General features: G+C 38.9%; 1 protein-coding gene across 20 annotated transcripts in view; it reads right to left on the bottom strand.

Moving 5' to 3' along the window:
• Positions 1-19130, bottom strand: part of Phf14 (PHD finger protein 14) — a 192432-nt gene that overhangs the window by 121905 nt on the left and 51397 nt on the right. For all 20 annotated transcript variants that reach the window (XR_003956264.1, XR_001785183.2, XR_003956260.1 and 17 more), the window contains 2 exons: positions 16591-16702; positions 15463-15600 (listed from right to left, as the gene is read on the bottom strand). Coding sequence is in view for 14 of the 20 variants with exons in the window: in XM_006505197.4 (XP_006505260.1) it covers positions 15463-15600; positions 16591-16702 (250 nt within the window). In the remaining 6 variants the exon portion in view is untranslated. The remainder of the gene's footprint in view (positions 1-15462; positions 15601-16590; positions 16703-19130) is intronic.

Raw genomic sequence — 19130 nt, 5'->3', positions numbered from 1 at the left:
TAAATATATGATAAATATCACTGGATTAAACTGAGGTGTTTAATTCTACTTTTCAGGCTTTCTTTTACTATCTTCATAAAGTAGCTCTATAAAAGTATGACATCCAACTTGATAAACAAGTTTAAACAAGAAAAAAGCGCTTTATAGGAAACCTAAAGAGAACGTAAAACTAAAGCAGAAGGAAATAAATATGCTTTAATTTGAAATGCTTCTTAATTTCAAAAATCTAAGGTGGGTGTGGCCACACATGCTTGTAATCTTAGCACTCGGAGAGGTGAACAAAAGGATCACTGGGGCTACCACTGGCTACACAATGAGACCCAGTCAGGCAGTGTGTATTGGGGGATCTTATATGTATCCAATGTACATGTGTACAAACGGGATAAATAACACCTCCATTTTAACAGAATAAATATTATCAAAAGCAAATCTCACTAACATCCTAACAACTCATGCAAAGTTTTGAAATTCTGTAAGGAGTCCTTTATAAATGTCCAATTCTCACTGGCTTCACTGACATGCATCTTTAGTAGCACTAAGAAGGCTGAGACAAAAGGATGGTGAATTTGAGACTAACCTGGCCTGTACAGTGAATTCCATACCACCTGGAATTATAATAATGATCAAATAGGAAAAATATCACAAAAAAAGAGTTCCAATTCTATTAAGTGTTTATAACAACTAGAAACCAGTATAAACGTGCTTTAATATAATACAAAAACCAAAATGAAAGAAGAAACCCACCCACAAAAACAAAACCTCTAGAGTAGGCCAGGTGGGGTCAGGAGTATCTACCTAATTGATAAAAGAAAGCAACAAGGCAGGAAGAAACTTAAACTCCAAGTTTGACATCTTTATTACTTCAAGTTGTGCTATACATTTTCCCCAAATTAGCTCTTAAACATAGTGACTGCATAGTGATTATGTTTGGTTTTGTATTAATCTCCATGCCTTCTGATAAGGAGAAGCAGTTTCCAAATCATGCATCCCACTGTACCCTTGCTATTTGGCAGATCTTTACTTAACTACCTAACAAAGAGGTTTTTTGTCTTCTTCAAAAGGAACATGTATTGTGAGTATGCAAAGTAACCCAAACTATCTTAATATAAAAGGAAAACCTCTCAAACATAAACCTGAAAGAAAGTCTCTACAACAGAAACATCCTGAAAATGAAGTTCAGTTAACTGAGCTGAACTTAGATCCCCTGGTTTCCCATGAGCTGTGCAGCCCTATTAGACCTATTGCACTGCCCTTCTGCACATCTACCTATTACCTAGCATGTTGGTTTTGATAATCCACCTAGGCCTATGCTTCAGTCATACTTCTGTGTCTGCCAGAAGCTGTGAAAATGTTCAGTGTTCTTCCAGCATTAACACAAAGCACAATTCCTCAGCATCAAAAGGTAGAACAAACTAATAAAGGTCAAAATATACCCTTTCTATTGAAGATCTATTAAAGTTAAAATAAATATATCTTCAAGAATTTTTTTGTAATTTTTTTCATTAGATTACTTATTTTCTAGCTAAGATAAAAGCATAATAAATGTTTTTATGAGAAAATAAAATTTTATGTAACAAATAAAATAGCTTACATGCTATCAGAAAGCATCATGAATGCACAGTAAAAGTTTACTGAATAGATAATTATCTCTCCTCAAAAATCACTTAAGGAATTAATTACACTTGGTCTTAAGACTCTTTAAAATCCTTTAAAAATTATTGTGAATGCCAAAAAATTTAAGAGTCATACTTTTAGAAATGTATCACATGAATTAAAACTTAGAATACTCTTAAATACTTCCCAACTTAACTTAAACGTATTAAGCAAATACATATTTTTAATCAAAATAACTACTATAGCATTAGGCAACAAATTTTATGAGAAAGGCTGTTTATATTTTTGCAACTTTATCTACCTTCATAACATAAAAGGAGGGCATCTGGGGTCCCAGATCTCTCAGAGATGAGTCTGCACAGGTCAGTTCACTGACTGCTAAGGATGAGCAAGCGGACTGCAGAAGCGACACAGCTTCTGGGACAGGCAGAAGCAACACAGCCTCTGGGACAGACCCCATTTCCGGCTCCAGATACCCGGGCACCTTCCCAAGAGGAGAGGTGTCCACCCGGGAAGGCTCTGCCAGAGCAGGTGAGGGAGCCATCTTGCGTCCCGGGTCCCTCAGAGACTAGTCTGCACTGGTGAGTGTGCAGACTACAGAAGCTACACAGCTTCTGGGACAGGTAGAAGCAAAACACCTTCTGGGACAGACCCTGTTTCGGGCTCCAGATATCCAGGCAAGTTCCCCGCCAAGGGAGAGATGTGCCTGGGAGGGCTCTGACCACCAGAGCAGGTGAGAGAGCCATCTTGTGTCCTGTGTCCCTTGGAGACCAGTCTGTGCAGGTGAGCATGCAGACTGCAGAGGCAGCACATCTTCTGGGACAGGCCCTGTTTCAGGACTTCATCTTCAGCCAGGAGGCAGGTCTGAACGCCAGATATCTGTGCACCTTCCCTGCAAGAGGAGAGCTTGCCTGCAGAGGGTACTCTGACCACTGAAACTCAGGCGAGAGCTAGACTCCTGATAGAGGCTAACAGAATCACGAGAGGAACAAGCTCCAACCAGAGATAACTATAACAACTAACTCCTGAGATTACCAGATGGCAAAAGGCAAATGCAAGAATCTTACTAACAAAATCCAAGACCACTCACCATCATCAGAAGCCAGCACTCCCACCTCAGCCAGTCCAGGGCACCCCAACACACCCGAAAAGCTAGACCTGGATTTAAAAGCACATCTCATATAATAACTCAAAGAAATACAGGAGAACACACTAAAGAGGTAGAAGTCCTTAAAGAAATACAGGAAAACACAACCAAACAGGTGATGGAATTGAACACAACCATCCAAGAACTAAAAAGGGAAGTAGAAACAATAAAGAAAACCCAAAGTGAGACAACACTGGAGATAGAAACCCTAAGAAAGCAATCTGGAACTATAGATGCAAGATTCAGCAACAGAATACAAGAGATGGAAGAGAGAATGTCAGGTGCAGAAGATTCTATAGAGAACATGGGCACAACAATCAAAGAAAATGCAAAATACAAAAAGATCCTATCAAAACATCCAGGAAATCTAGTACACAATGAGAAAACCAAATTTATGGATAATAAGAGTAGATGAGAATAAAGATTTTCACCTTAAAGGGCCAGCAAATATCTTCAACAAAATTATTGAAGAAAACTTGCCAAATCTAAAGAAAGAGATGCCCATGATCATACAAGAAGCCTACAGAACTCCAAATAGACTGGACCAGAAAAGAAATTCCTCCCAACACATAATAATCAGAACAACAAATGAACTAAATAAAGATAGAATATTAAAAGCAGTAAGGGAAAAAGGTCAAGTGACATATAAAGGCAGGCCTATTAGAATTACACCAGACTTCTCACCAGAGACTATGAAAGCCAGAAAATCCTGGACAGATGTTATGCAGATCCTAAGAGAACACAAATGCCAGCCCAGGCTACTATACCCAGCAAAACTCAATTATCATAGATGGAGAAAACAAAGTATTCCAGGATAAAATCAAATTCACACAATATCTTTCCAGGAATCCAGCCCTTCAAAGAATAATAAAGGGAAAACACCAATTCAAGGACGGAAATGACACCCTGGAAAAATCAAGTAAGTAATCCTTCAACAAGCCTAAAAGAAGATAGCCGCAAGAACAGAATCCCAACTTTAACAACAAAAATAACAGGAAGCAACAATTACTTTTCTTTAATTTCTCTTAACATCAATGGACTCAATTCCCCAATAAAAAGACATAGACTAACAGATTGGCTACACAAGCAGGACCAACATTTTGTTACTTACAGGAAACACACTTCAGGGAAAAGGACAGACAGTACCTCAGAGTGAAAGGCTGGAAAACAATTTTCAAAGCAAATGGTCCAGAAAAACAAGCTGGATTAGCCATTCTAATATCAAATAAAACTGTCTTCCAACCCAAAGTTATCAAAAACAACAAGGAGGGGCACTTCATACTCATCAAAGGTAAAATCTACCAAGATCACTTCTCAATTCTGAATATATACGCTCCAAAAACAAGGGCAGCCACATTCATTAAAGAAACTTCAATGAAGCTCAAAGTAAACATTGCACCACACACAATAATAGTGGGGGACATCAACACCCCACTCTCAGCAATGAACAGATCCTGGAAACAGTAACTAAACAGACAAACATGGGCACTAACAGAAGTTATGAAACAAATGGATTTAATAGATATCTACAGAACATTTTACCCTAAAACTAAAGGATATACCTTCCTCTCAGCGCCACATGGTACCTCCTCCAAAATTGACCATATAATTGGTCACAAATCAGGCCTCCATAAATACAAAAATATTGAAATTATCCCATGCATCCTATCAGATCACCATGGACTAAGGCTGATCTTCAATAACAACATAAATAACAGAAAGCCAACATTCATGTGGAAACTGAACAACACTCTACTCAATGATTCCTTGGTCAAGGATGAAATAAAGAAAGAAATTAAAGACTTTTTAGAATTTAATGAAAATGAAGCCACAACATACCCAAACTTATGGGATACATGCAGGCAGTCCTAAGAGGAAAATTCATAGCCCTGAGTAGCTCCAAAAAGAAACTAGAGAGAGCACACACTAGCAGCCTGACAGCACACCTAGAAGCTCTAGAACTAGAGGAAGCAAATTCACCCAAGAGGAGTAGAAGGGAGTTAATAATCAAACTCAGGGATGAAATCAACCAAGTTAAACCAAAAGAACTATTCAAAGAATCAACCAAACCAGGAGCTGGTTCTTTGAGAAAATCAACAAGATAGATAAACCCTTAGCCAGACTAACTAGAGGGCACAGGGACAGTGTCCTAATTAACAAAATAAAAAACAAAAAAGGAGACATAACAACAGAACCTGAGGAAATCCAAATCATCATCAGACCCTACTACAAAAGGCTATACTCAACAAAACTAGAAAACCTGGATGAAATGGACAACTTCCTAGACAGATACCAGGTACCAAAGTTAAATCAGGATCAGGTTAATGGTCTAAACAGTCCTATATCACCTAAAGAAATAGAAGCAGTTATTAATAGTCTCCAAACCAAAAAAAGCTCAGGACCAAATGGGTTTAGTGCAGAGTTCTACCAGACCTTCAAAGAAGATATAATTCCAGGTCTGCACAAACTATTCCAGAAAATAGAAGCAGAATGTACTCTACCCAACTCATTCTATGAAACCACAATTACTCTGATACCTAAACCACAAAAAGACCCAACAAAGATAGAGAACTTCAGACCAATTTCTCTTATGAATATCGGTGCAAAAATACTCAATAAAATTCTCACTAACTGAATCCAAGAACACATCAAAACAATCATACATCCTGACCAAGTAGCTTTCATTCCAGGGATGCAGGGATGGTTTAATATACAGAAATCATCAACGTAATCCACTATATAAACAAAGACAAAGACAAAAACCACATGATCATCTCGTTAAGATGCTGAGAAAGCATTTGACAAAATCCAACACCCCTTCATGATAAAAGTCATGGAAAGATCAGGAATTCAAGGGCCACACCTAAACATAATAAAAGCAATATACTGCAAACTAGTAGCCCACATCAAATTAAATGGAGAGAAACTCGAAGCAATCTGACTAAAATCAGGGACTAGACAAGGCTGCCCATTTTCTCCCTACCTATTCAATATAGTACTTGAAGTCCTAGCCAGAGCAATTCGACAAGAAAAGGACATCAAGGGGATACCAATTGGAAAGGAAGAAGTAAAAATATCACTATTTTGCAGATGATAGTATATATAAGTGACCCCAAAAATTCCAACAGAGAACTCCTATACCTGATAAACAGCTTCAGTGCAGTAGCAGGAAATAAAATTAACTCAAACAAATGAATGGCCTTTCTCTATACAAAGGATAAACAGACTGAGAAAGAAATTAGGAAAACACCAACCTTCACAATAGTCACAAACAATATAAAATACCTTGGTGTGACTCTAACTAAGGAAGTGAAAGATCTGTATTATAAGAACTTCCAGTCTCTGAAGAAAGAAATTGAAGAAGATCAGAAGATGGAAAGATCTCTCATGCTCATGGGTTTGCAGGATTAATATAGTCAAAATGGCTATACTGCCAAAAGCAATCTACAGATTTAATGCAATCCCCATCAAAATTCCAAATCAATTCTTCATGGAGATAGAAAGGGAAATGTGCAAATTCATCTGGAGTAATAAAAAACCTAGGATATTAAAACTATTCTCAACAATAAAAGAACCTCTGGTAGAATCACCATGCCTGATATTAAGCTGTACTACAGAGCAATTGTGATAAACACTGCACGGTACTGGTACAGTGACAGACAGGTAGATCAATGGAATAGAATTGAAGACCCAGAAATGAATCTACACACCTATGGTCACTTGATCTTTGACAAGGGAGATGAAACCATCCAGTGGAAAAAAGACAGCATTTTCAACAAATGGGGCTGGCACAACTGGCAGTTATCATGTAGAAGAATGGGAATTGATTCATTCTTATCTCCTTGCACAAAGCTCAAGTCTAAGTGAATCAAAGACCTCCACAAAAAAACAGAGACACTGAAATTAATAGAGGAGGAAGTGGGGAAACGCCTCGAAGATATGGGCACAGGGGAAAAATTCCTAAACAGAACAGCAATGGCTTATGCTGTAAGATCAAGAATTGACAAATGGGACCTAATAAAATTGCAAAGCTTCTGTAAGGCAAAAGACACCGTCAATAAGACAAAAAGACCACCAACATATTCCAAAAGGATTTTTACCAATCCTAAATCAGATAGGGGACTAATATCCAATATATACAAAGAGCTCAAGAAGCTGGACTCAAGAAATTCAAATAACCCCATTAAAAATTGGGTACAGAGCTAAACAAAGAATTCTCAACTGAGGAATACGGAATGGCTGAGAAGCACCTGAAAAAATGTTCAACATCCTTAATCATCAGGGAAATGCAAATCAAAACAACCCTGAGATTCCACCTCACACCAGTCAGAATGGCTAAGATCAAAATTCAGGTGACAGCAGATGCTGGCGAGGATGTGGAAAAAGAGGAACACTCCTCCATTGCTGGTGGGATTGCAAGCTTGTACAACCACTCTGGAAGTCAGTCTGGAGGTTCCTCAGAAAATTGGACATCATACTACCAGAAAATCCAGCAATACCTCTTCTGGTCATATACAGAGAAGTTGTTCCAACTGGTAATAAGAACACATGCTCCACTATGTTCATAGCAGCCTTATTTATAATAGCCAGAAACTGGAAAGAACCTAGATGTCCCTCAACAGAAGAATGGATACAGAAACTGTGGTACATTTACATAATGGAATACTACTCAGCAATTAAAAACAATGAATTTATGAAATTCTTGGACAAATGGATGTATCTGGAGGATATCATCCTTAGTGAGGTAACTCAATCACAAATTAGTCATGAGATATGCACTCATTGACAAGTGAATATTAGCCCAGAAACATAGAACACCCAAGATACAATTTGCAAAACACAAGAAAATCAAGAAGAGGGAAGACCAATGGGTGGATATTTCATTCCTCCTTAGAATAGGAAACAAAATAACCATGAAAGGAGTTACAGAGACAAAGTTTGGAGCTAAGAGGAAAGGATGGACTATCCAGAGACTACCCCACCCGGGGATCCATCCCATAATCAGCCACCAAACCCAGACACTATTGCATATGCCAGCAAGATTTTGATGAAGGGACCCTGTTATAGCTGTCTTGTATGAGGCTATGCCAGTGTCTGGCAAATACAGAAGTGGATGCTCACAGTCATCTATAAGATGGAACACAGGCGCCCCAATGGAGAAGCTAGAGAAAGCACCCAAGGAGCTGAAGAGGTCTGCAACCCTATAGGTGGAACAACAATATGAACTAACCAGTACCCCCCAGAGTTCATGTCTCTAGCTGCATATGTAGCAGAAGATGACCATCACAGGGAAGACAGCCTCCTTGGTATTGCAAACTTTATATGCTCCAGTAAAGGGGAATGCCAGGGCCAAGAAGCAGGAGTGGGTGTGTAGGGGAGCAGTGCGAGGGGAGGATATAGGGAACTTTCGGGATAGCATTTGACATTTGAAATGTATATAAAGAAAATATCTAATAAAAAACACATAAAAAAACTTGGTCCGGGACCCGCCGAACTTAGGAAATTAGTCTGAACAGGTGAGAGGGTGCGCCAGAGAACCTGACAGCTTCTGGAACAGGCGGAAGCACAGAGGCGCTGAGGCAGCACCCTGTGTGGGCCGGGGACAGCCGGCCACCTTCCGGACCGGAGGACAGGTGCCCACCCGGCTGGGGAGGCGGCCTAAGCCACAGCAGCAGCGGTCGCCATCTTGGTCCGGGACCCACCGAACTTAGGAAATTAGTCTGAACAGGTGAGAGGGTGCGCCAGAGAACCTGACAGCTTCTGGAACAGGCAGAAGCACAGAGGCGCTGAGGCAGCACCCTGTGTGGGCCGGGGACAGCCGGCCACCTTCCGGACCGGAGGACAGGTGCCCGCCCGGCTGGGGAGGCGGCCTAAGCCACAGCAGCAGCGGTCGCCATCTTGGTCCGAGACCCGCCGAACTTAGGAAATTAGTCTGAACAGGTGAGAGGGTGCGCCAGAGAACCTGACAGCTTCTGGAACAGGCAGAAGCACAGAGGCGCTGAGGCAGCACCCTGTGTGGGCCGGGGACAGCCGGCCACCTTCCGGACCGGAGGACAGGTGCCCGCCCGGCTGGGGAGGCGGCCTAAGCCACAGCAGCAGCGGTCGCCATCTTGGTCCCGGGACTCCAAGGAACTTAGGAATTTAGTCTGCTTAGGTGAGAGTCTGTACCACCTGGGAACTGCCAAAGCAACACACTGTCTGAGAAAGGTCCTGTTTTGGGCCTTCTTCTTCGGCCAGGAGGAGGTCCAAATACAAGATATCTGCGCACCTTCCCTGTAAGAGAGCTTGCCAGCAGAGAGTGCTCTGAGCACTGAAACTCAGAGGAGAGAATCTGTCTCCCAGGTCTGCTGATAGACGGTAACAGAATCACCAGAAGAACAATCTCTAAACAGAGTCAACTATAACTACTAACTCCAGAGATTACCAGATGGCGAAAGGTAAACGGAGGAATCTTACTAACAGGAACCAAGACCACTCACCATCACCAGAACCCAGCACACCCACTTCGCCCAGTCCAGGGAACCCCAACACACCTGAGAACCTAGACCTAGATTTAAAAGCATATCTCATGATGATGGTAGAGGACATCAAGAAGGACTTTAATAAATCACTTAAAGAAATACAGGAGAACACTGCTAAAGAGTTACAAGTCCTTAAAGAAAAACAGGAAAACACAATCAAACAGGTAGAAGTCCTTACAGAAAAAGAGGAAAAAACATACAAACAGGTGATGGAAATGAACAAAACCATACTAGACCTAAAAAGGGAAGTAGACACAATAAAGAAAACTCAAAGCGAGGCAACACTAGAGATAGAAACCCTAGGAAAGAAATCTGGAACCATAGATTTGAGCATCAGCAACAGAATACAAGAGATGGAAGAGAGAATCTCAGGTGCAGAAGATTCCATAGAGAACATCGGCACAACAATCAAAGAAAATGGAAAATGCAAAAAGATCCTAACTCAAAATATCCAGGAAATCCAGGACACAATAAGAAGACCAAACGTACGGATAATAGGAGTGGATGAGAATGAAGATTTTCAACTCAAAGGTCCAGCAAACATCTTCAACAAAATTATTGAAGAAAACTTCCCAAATCTAAAGAATGAGATGCATATGAACATACAAGAAGCCTACAGAACTCCAAATAGACTGGACCAGAAAAGAAATTCCTCCCGACACATAATAATCAGAACATCAAATGCACTAAATAAAGATAGAATACTAAAAGCAGTAAGGGAAAAAGGTCAAGTAACATATAAAGGCAAGCCTATCAGAATTACACCAGATTTTTCACCAGAGACTATGAAAGCCAGAAGAGCCTGGACAGATGTTATACAGACACTAAGAGAACACAAACTGCAGCCCAGGCTACTATACCCAGCCAAACTCTCAATTATCATAGAGGGAGAAACCAAAGTATTCCACGACAAAACCAAATTCACGCATTATCTCTCCACGAATCCAGCCCTTCAAAGGATAATAACAGAAAAAAACCAATACAAGAACGGGAACAACGCCCTAGAAAAAACAAGAAGGTAATCCCTCAACAAACCTAAAAGAAGACAGCCACAAGAACAGAATGCCACCTTTAACAACTAAAATAACAGGAAGCAACAATTACTTTTCCTTAATATCTCTTAACATCAATGGTCTCAACTCGCCAATAAAAAGACATAGACTAACAAACTGGCTACACAAACAAGACCCAACATTTTGCTGCTTACAGGAAACTCATCTCAGAGAAAAAGATAGACACTACCTCAGAATGAAAGGCTGGAAAACAATTTTCCAAGCAAATGGTATGAAGAAACAAGCAGGAGTAGCCATCCTAATATCTGATAAGATTGACTTCCAACCCAAAGTCATCAAAAAAGACAAGGAGGGACACTTCATTCTCATCAAAGGTAAAATCCTCCAAGAGGAACTCTCAATTCTGAATATCTATGCTCCAAATACAAGAGCAGCCACATTCACTAAAGAAACTTTAGTAAAGCTCAAAGCACACATTGCGCCTCACACGATAATAGTGGGAGACTTCAACACACCACTTTCACCAATGGACAGATCATGGAAACAGAAACTAAACAGGGACACACTGAAACTAACAGAAGTGATGAAACAAATGGATCTGACAGATATCTACAGAACATTTTATCCTAAAACAAAAGGATATACCTTCTTCTCAGCACCTCATGGTACCTTCTCCAAAATTGACCACATAATAGGTCACAAAACAGGCCTCAACAGATTCAAAAATATTGAAATTGTCCCATGTATCCTATCAGATCACCATGCACTAAGGCTGATCTTCAATAACAAAATAAATAACAGAAAGCCAACATTCACATGGAAACTGAACAACACTCTTCTCAATGATACCTTGGTCAAGGAAGGAATAAAGAAAGAAATTAAAGACTTTTTAGAGTTTAATGAAAATGAAGCCACAACGTACCCAAACCTTTGGGACACAATGAAAGCATTTCTAAGAGGGAAACTCATAGCTATGAGTGCCTTCAAGAAAAAACGGGAGAGAGCACATACTAGCAGCTTGACAACACATCTAAAAGCTCTAGAAAAAAAGGAAGTAAATTCACCCAAGAGGAGTAGACGGCAGGAAATAATCAAACTCAGGGGTGAAATCAACCAAGTGGAAACAAGAAGAACTATTCAAAGAATTAACCAAACGAGGAGTTGGTTCTTTGAGAAGATCAACAAGATAGATAAACCCTTAGCTAGACTCACTAAAGGGCACAGGGACAAAATCCTAATTAACAAAATCAGAAATGAAAAGGGAGACATAACAACAGATCCTGAAGAAATCCAAAACACCATCAGATCCTTCTACAAAAGGCTATACTCAACAAAACTGGAAAACCTGGACGAAATGGACAAATTTCTGGACAGATACCAGGTACCAAAGTTGAATCAGGATCAAGTTGACCTTCTAAACAGTCCCATATCCCCTAAAGAAATAGAAGCAGTTATTAATAGTCTCCCAGCCAAAAAAAGCCCAGGACCAGACGGGTTTAGTGCAGAGTTCTATCAGACCTTCAAAGAAGATCTAACTCCAGTTCTGCACAAACTTTTTCACAAGATAGAAGTAGAAGGTATTCTACCCAACTCATTTTATGAAGCCACTATTACTCTGATACCTAAACCACAGAAAGATCCAACAAAGATAGAGAACTTCAGACCAATTTCTCTTATGAACATCGATGCAAAAATTCTTAATAAAATTCTCGCTAACCGAATCCAAGAACACATTAAAGCAATCATCCATCCTGACCAAGTAGGTTTTATTCCAGGGATGCAGGGATGGTTTAATATACGAAAATCCATCAATGTAATCCATTATATAAACAAACTCAAAGACAAAAACCACATGATCATCTCGTTAGATGCAGAAAAAGCATTTGACAAGATCCAACACCCATTCATGATAAAAGTTCTGGAAAGATCAGGAATTCAAGGCCAATACCTAAACATGATAAAAGCAATCTACAGCAAACCAGTAGCCAACATCAAAGTAAATGGAGAGAAGCTGGAAGCAATCCCACTAAAATCAGGGACTAGACAAGGCTGCCCACTTTCTCCCTACCTTTTCAACATAGTACTTGAAGTATTAGCCAGAGCAATTCGACAACAAAAGGAGATCAAGGGGATACAAATTGGAAAAGAGGAAGTCAAAATATCACTTTTTGCAGATGATATGATAGTATATATAAGTGACCCTAAAAATTCCAACAGAGAACTCCTAAACCTGATAAACAGCTTCGGTGAAGTAGCTGGATATAAAATTAACTCAAACAAGTCAATGGCCTTTCTCTACACAAAGAATAAACAGGCTGAGAAAGAAATTAGGGAAACAACACCCTTCTCAGTAGCCACAAATAATATAAAATATCTCGGCGTGACTCTAACGAAGGAAGTGAAAGATCTGTATGATAAAAACTTCAAGTCCCTGAAGAAAGAAATTAAAGAAGATCTCAGAAGATGGAAAGATCTCCCATGCTCATGGATTGGCAGGACCAACATTGTAAAATTGGCTATCTTGCCAAAAGCAATCTACAGATTCAATGCAATCCCCATTAAAATTCCAACTCAATTCTTCAACGAATTAGAAGGAGCAATTTGCAAATTCATCTGGAATAACAAAAAACCGAGGATAGCAAAAACTCTTCTCAAGGATAAAAGAACCTCTGGTGGAATCACCATGCCTGACCTAAAGCTTTACTACAGAGCAATTGTGATAAAAACTGCATGGTACTGGTATAGAGACAGACAAGTGGACCAATGGAATAGAATTGAAGACCCAGAAATGAACCCACACACCTATGGTCACTTGATCTTCGACAAGGGAGCCAAAACCATCCAGTGGAAGAAAGACAGCATTTTCAACAATTGGTGCTGGCACAACTGGTTGTTATCATGTAGAAGAATGCGAATCGATCCATACTTATCTCCTTGTACAAAGGTCAAATCTAAGTGGATCAAGGAACTTCACATAAAACCAGAGACACTGAAACTTATAGAGGAGAAAGTGGGGAAAAGCCTTGAAGATATGGGCACAGGGGAAAAATTCCTGAACAGAACAGCAATGGCTTGTGCTGTAAGATCGAGAATTGACAAATGGGACCTAATGAAACTCCAAAGTTTCTGCAAGGCAAAAGACACTGTCTATAAGACAAAAAGACCACCAACAGACTGGGAAAGGATCTTTACCTATCCTAAATCAGATAGGGGACTAATATCCAACATATATAAAGAACTCAAGAAGGTGGACCTCAGAAAATCAAATAACCCCCTTAAAAAATGGGGCTCAGAACTGAACAAAGAATTCTCACCTGAGGAATACCGAATGGCAGAGAAGCACCTGAAAAAATGTTCAACATCCTTAATCATCAGGGAAATGCAAATCAAAACAACCCTGAGATTCCACCTCACACCCGTGAGAATGGCTAAGATCAAAAATTCAGGTGACAGCAGATGCTGGCGAGGATGTGGAGAAAGAGGAACACTCCTCCATTGTTGGTGGGATTGCAGGCTTGTACAACCACTCTGGAAATCAGTCTGGCGGTTCCTCAGAAAATTGGACATAGTACTACCGGAGGATCCAGCAATACCTCTCCTGGGCATATATCCAGAAGAAGCCCCAACTGGTAAGAAGGACACATGCTCCACTATGTTCATAGCAGCCTTATTTATAATAGCCAGAAACTGGAAAGAACCCAGATGCCCCTCAACAGAGGAATGGATACAGAAAATGTGGTACATCTACACAATGGAGTACTACTCAGCTATTAAAAAGAATGAATTTATGAAATTCCTAGCCAAATGGATGGACCTGGAGAGCATCATCCTGAGTGAGGTAACACAATCACAAAGGAACTCACACAATATGTACTCACTGATAAGTGGATACTAGCCCAAAACCTAGGATACCCACGATATAAGATACAATTTCCTAAACACATGAAACTCAAGAAAAATGAAGACTGAAGTGTGGACACTATGCCCCTCCTTAGAAGTGGGAACAAAACACCCATGGAAGGAGTTACAGAAACAAAGTATGGAGCTGAGATGAAAGGATGGACCATGTAGAGACTGCCATATCCAGGGATCCACCCCATAATCAGCTTCCAAATGCTGACACCATTGCATACACTAGCAAGATTTTACTGAAAGGACCCAGATGTAGCTGTCTCTTGTGAGACTATGCCGGGGCCTAGCAAACACAGAAGTGGATGCTCACAGTCAGCTAATGGATGGATCACAGGGCTCCCAATGGAGGAGCTAGAGAAAGTACCCAAGGAGCTAAAGGGATCTTCAACCCTATAGGTGGAACAACATTATGAACTAACCAGTACCCCTGAGCTCTTGACTCTAGCTGCATATGTATCAAAAGATGGCCTAGTCGGCCATCACTGGAAAGAGAGGCCCATTGGACACGCAGACTTTGTGTGCCCCGGTACAGGGGAACGCCAGGGCCAAAGGGGGGGAGTGGGAGGGTAGGGGAGTGGGGGTGGGTGGGTAAGGGGGACTTTTGGTATAGCATTGGAAATGTAAATGAGCTAAATACCTAATTAAAAAAAAAAACACATAAAAAGTAAATATAAATGATCTCATATTTAAAAAAATATAAAAGAAGGATCATTAAAACTATTAACATAGTTAAGGTTACACTCTTATGCTGCATGTAATCTCTAGAAACTTCCAAAGATGAGAACTTAGAAATGCATATTTTATATTGGTATAAAAACTATTTTAAACACTGGGTCCTAGAAATAATTTAAATTTTTAAGGAGTTCCAAAAATACACTTTTTAATCAAATAATTACTTAATCTAAAGTTAGTAAGCCTGGGAAAAATGGTAGGGAGTTAAAACTATACCCAAAGTCTACAATATTGCCTTAAGAAAGTTGAATTCTTCTGTATAAAATACACCAAATATCAACACTTCAAGACACCGTGCAGTATGGTTGATCTGTCAGAACTCACTAGAACGCTTTTGATATGCTTTCCAGTGTTCTAGTCTAAAGACTGACCAGACTCAGGCATTTACTATTCCAAAGTATAAATCAGTGGTCTGGTGAAAACTTTCCCTCATGCTTCATGACTGCTACAGGACACAGCAGACATGAGAAGCCTTCTGAACACTGTTACCAGCACCCAGTCGTTAATGAGGGAATAAACATACCTCTTCTGCTGCTGCCTCTGATAGCAGGCCTTCCTTTTGGGCACAGGTGACATGGAAATAGGCTCTACACATGCCTGCATCACAGCTAATGCAAACTCCAGTTCTAGCAAAGCGAGGATCTTCACAAAAGCTACACTCCTACAAAAGTCACAGGAAAACTCTCACAGCAAAAGTATTTCTGAAACAATATTATCCTCTCATAAAGAATCCAATAAATATTTAAAATGCTCAAGCATTTTAACACAAAGCATAAATGCAAATAACTGCAAGTAAGCCAGGCTTTCTAATAAAAATAGTTCTATCAATCTAAATTAAACTGATATATTAGCAATAATAACAAATAATACAATATGAGGACTTAGGAGCTAGGCACTTAGTCTTCTAAATACTATATATCCATATATCCACATATCCACACACACACACATACATACATACATACATAATACATACATACAATCATTTTACTATGTTGAAGAAAGGTGATCATTTTTCTTGTTACATTAAAAAAAGTTAAAGGGGAGGGTATAGGGGACTTTCAGGATAGCATTTGAAATGTAAATAAAGAAAATATCTAATAAAAAATGGAAAAAATGTTGAAGTGGTAATGGACTGACACATGCTCAAAATAAAGAGTGGATATTATACTCTTTTTCTTAATCTTAATAAAATCCATTTTAAAATTAAAGTTGTAAGATTTCATTTGATCCAACTGAGTGGAACAAGGTTTTCTCTGGGTCCTAGAGAAGAGAAACAGTATCAACTAATATCCATTTTTACAGCATAGGTTATATGAAATTAGACTAATCAATAAGTCAGCCTCTGGAGAAACAACTATCACTATATGAATCAAATCTAGCATGGCGACCCCTTTATATAATCTCAGTACTGAGGAAGAGGCAAGCTTATGCCTGAAGCTGACCTGAGCTACAGTGAGATATTACCTCAAAAATACAAAACACAACAAATTAATAACACACTAATAAATGACCTCATGCTAAGAGCTCCTCAAAGAGCATGCTTACTGATCAACACTTCTGTAGTGTCATAAGCTCAAAAGTCTATGTAAACAAACAAACAAACAAACAAAAAAACCTGAATTTTAGTTAATCATAAAGTTCACCTTACCTTGGCACCATATTTAGAATAGTTCATTTCTGTTAGCGTTACTGGTCGTAATTTATCAATATCTCCAAAAGCCACTCCAGGAACATATAGGGCACAAACAATGTGGACCCATCTATAAGAGAAGAGACATAATTCTGCTATCAAATGCATTCCTGAAATTCTCACATAAAATCCAAACATAAAATATGTTCCACCTTAAAATAGTTTTGAAAGCATTCTATGATTAGATGTTTTTTAAAAAATCCTCAAGACGCCTAACTAAAAAACCCAGCATAGCTAGAGAATGATAGCAGATAATTAATCACAGGAAGCATGACTGCAGTGAGCATTACTTTTCAAGAAGCCAAACTGTAGATTTAGAACCATAATTGCTTTCCACTTAAGATTCACTGCACTTTGGTCTTATCTGTTATTCTTAAATATTTGCATAAGACTGCTATTCAAGGGTAACAAAACATCACTTTCACATTCAAGGAAAGATATGCACATTCATTACTGTGAGTACTTTTAGAATTAAGGATTCTAATTTAAGAACTATGAAGTTATTCTGCAGTAATTAGGTTAATTGTTCTTTATTGCTACTTTCCCCCAAGGCTGTTGGATATCCCTAAGGGTATATCTTCAAACAGTTTTGGTAGAAAGTTTAACTTTTGTTGGTGGTTGAGAAAAGGTACAAAACAAAGTTATAATAATTCAAAGATGTCATGTTTTCATTGAGAGCCTCTATTCCCTATGTAGCCTATGAACTAAAATTACAAACCCACATACAACTACATTGTGTAAAGTCTGCACAAGACTTTAACACTTTAAAAAATGTTCACTCTAAGCATACTGAAAAAAAAATTGTTGGTTTTAATTTCTTTTAACACTCTGAGCTATTCATTTATTACATATCTGTTTGCTTGCAGACAAAGAAAATGTTGAATAGCTATGTGGAATGTAAATACCAGATTTGCATCCCTTATATAAGAAAAAGGATAAAAATGAGATGCCAAATCTCTATGAATCTTGGGACTATACTGACAACTTTTGCTTTATCCTAGTTTAAAAGGTTCTGGTTTTGTGATGTACCAAGTTTTAAAAGACTAAGACTTAATCATTCTATAGAAGTATTCAGAAAAAGTCTAAAGTTTTTATCATTTTTGTTGTACAAAAACCCCCACAGTTCTGAAATTTTCGTGATAGAACATTTTAATCTAACCTCCCCTATGCGTCCTGTGGAGTTCAGTATAAAGATAGCATCTCCACCAGCAGCAACTTTCTCAATGTAATCTGTGTAGCCTCTTCTCTTCATGCAGTGATGTATTAAACGCCGCCTTTCTCTACAGGAGTTTACCTCTGATAAACCAACAGCTGCCTGCTTGCTTTGTACCGACCTTCCTAACATGTGCAGCGAAGATCTCAACTGCCATTTCTGTGTGACTGGCACACAAATGTATAATTTTGCTCAGTTATTTACGAGAACACCAATGTAAGTCCTTATTAAAATATGTATCAAAGTCACTGAAAATTATTGCTAACACAATTTTGTTCCTTTGAGCACTTTTTGTTCACATATTTTAGAACTTATTAATTAAATTGGGAAATCAAAACAGCAAGAAAATCTTCCTTGTTACTTTACCATCCATTTTGCTTGGAGCTATGATGACAGATGTTGGTTGGGAAAAGGAGCAGAAAACAAGTATCACAAACCCATCAAAAGACAGCAGCAGACTGTCATTCTAGAATGGAAACTATCAATGCATTCGATTAAATTCATATATTGTTGATAATCAGGCAACAATGAAGTAGTAATATATTCTTGAAAAACTCTTATGTGACCACAGAAATTAAATTAATAGAATAATTTTAAAGTACTTTTTCTGTGTAGTACCTTTTCCTCATATTTAAGATATATTTTAAAATTATCTGTACTACGTTATTTCTATTCCTTCACCTCAGAACCATGGTTAAGTGTGTCCCAGGTAAAGAACATCACAGATTATCTGCAACTTAGACGCAGGTGAATGTGAAATACTTAAAGCAGGTTTAGCGTCCTGTCTTTGCTCAAGTAACATTTGCTACAATAAAAATGAAAGGGTCTGAATGTTTCCTACTGATGGCAAATCGTTCTTCTCATTCGCAAATCAAGAAATGCTTTCAAAGGACTGGATATTTCAACTATAGCAAGTGTAGAAGAGGCAAGTGGTGACGTTTAAGGAGTCTAATGTTCCCATCCTTCTCCTGCAGTGGCTCTCAGCTGGGAGGTTATGACCCCTCTGAGATGAAAGAGCCCCTTTACAGGAATCACCCACGGTCATTAGAAAACAGAATTTACACTCCAGCTTAGCAGTAGCAAAACTAAAGTTATAAAGTAGCCATGAAAATAATTTTTATGGCTAGGGATCCCCACAACGTGAGGAATTGTATTAAAGAGTGGCAGCATTTGGAAGGTTGAGAACCACTACTCCAGTGTGTCATAATGCTTATTAAAGTAGAAAGAAGACCCATGAATCATAGCCATATTGCACTGGAAATACACAAAAGAATAGCCTACAACA

This window comes from Mus musculus, chromosome 6, assembly GCF_000001635.26.
Source record: "Mus musculus strain C57BL/6J chromosome 6, GRCm38.p6 C57BL/6J".
In the NCBI taxonomy this organism is placed as follows: domain Eukaryota; kingdom Metazoa; phylum Chordata; class Mammalia; order Rodentia; family Muridae; genus Mus; species Mus musculus.
Note: the sequence above shows the minus strand (reverse complement) of the source record. Positions and strands in the feature narration are given on the sequence as shown.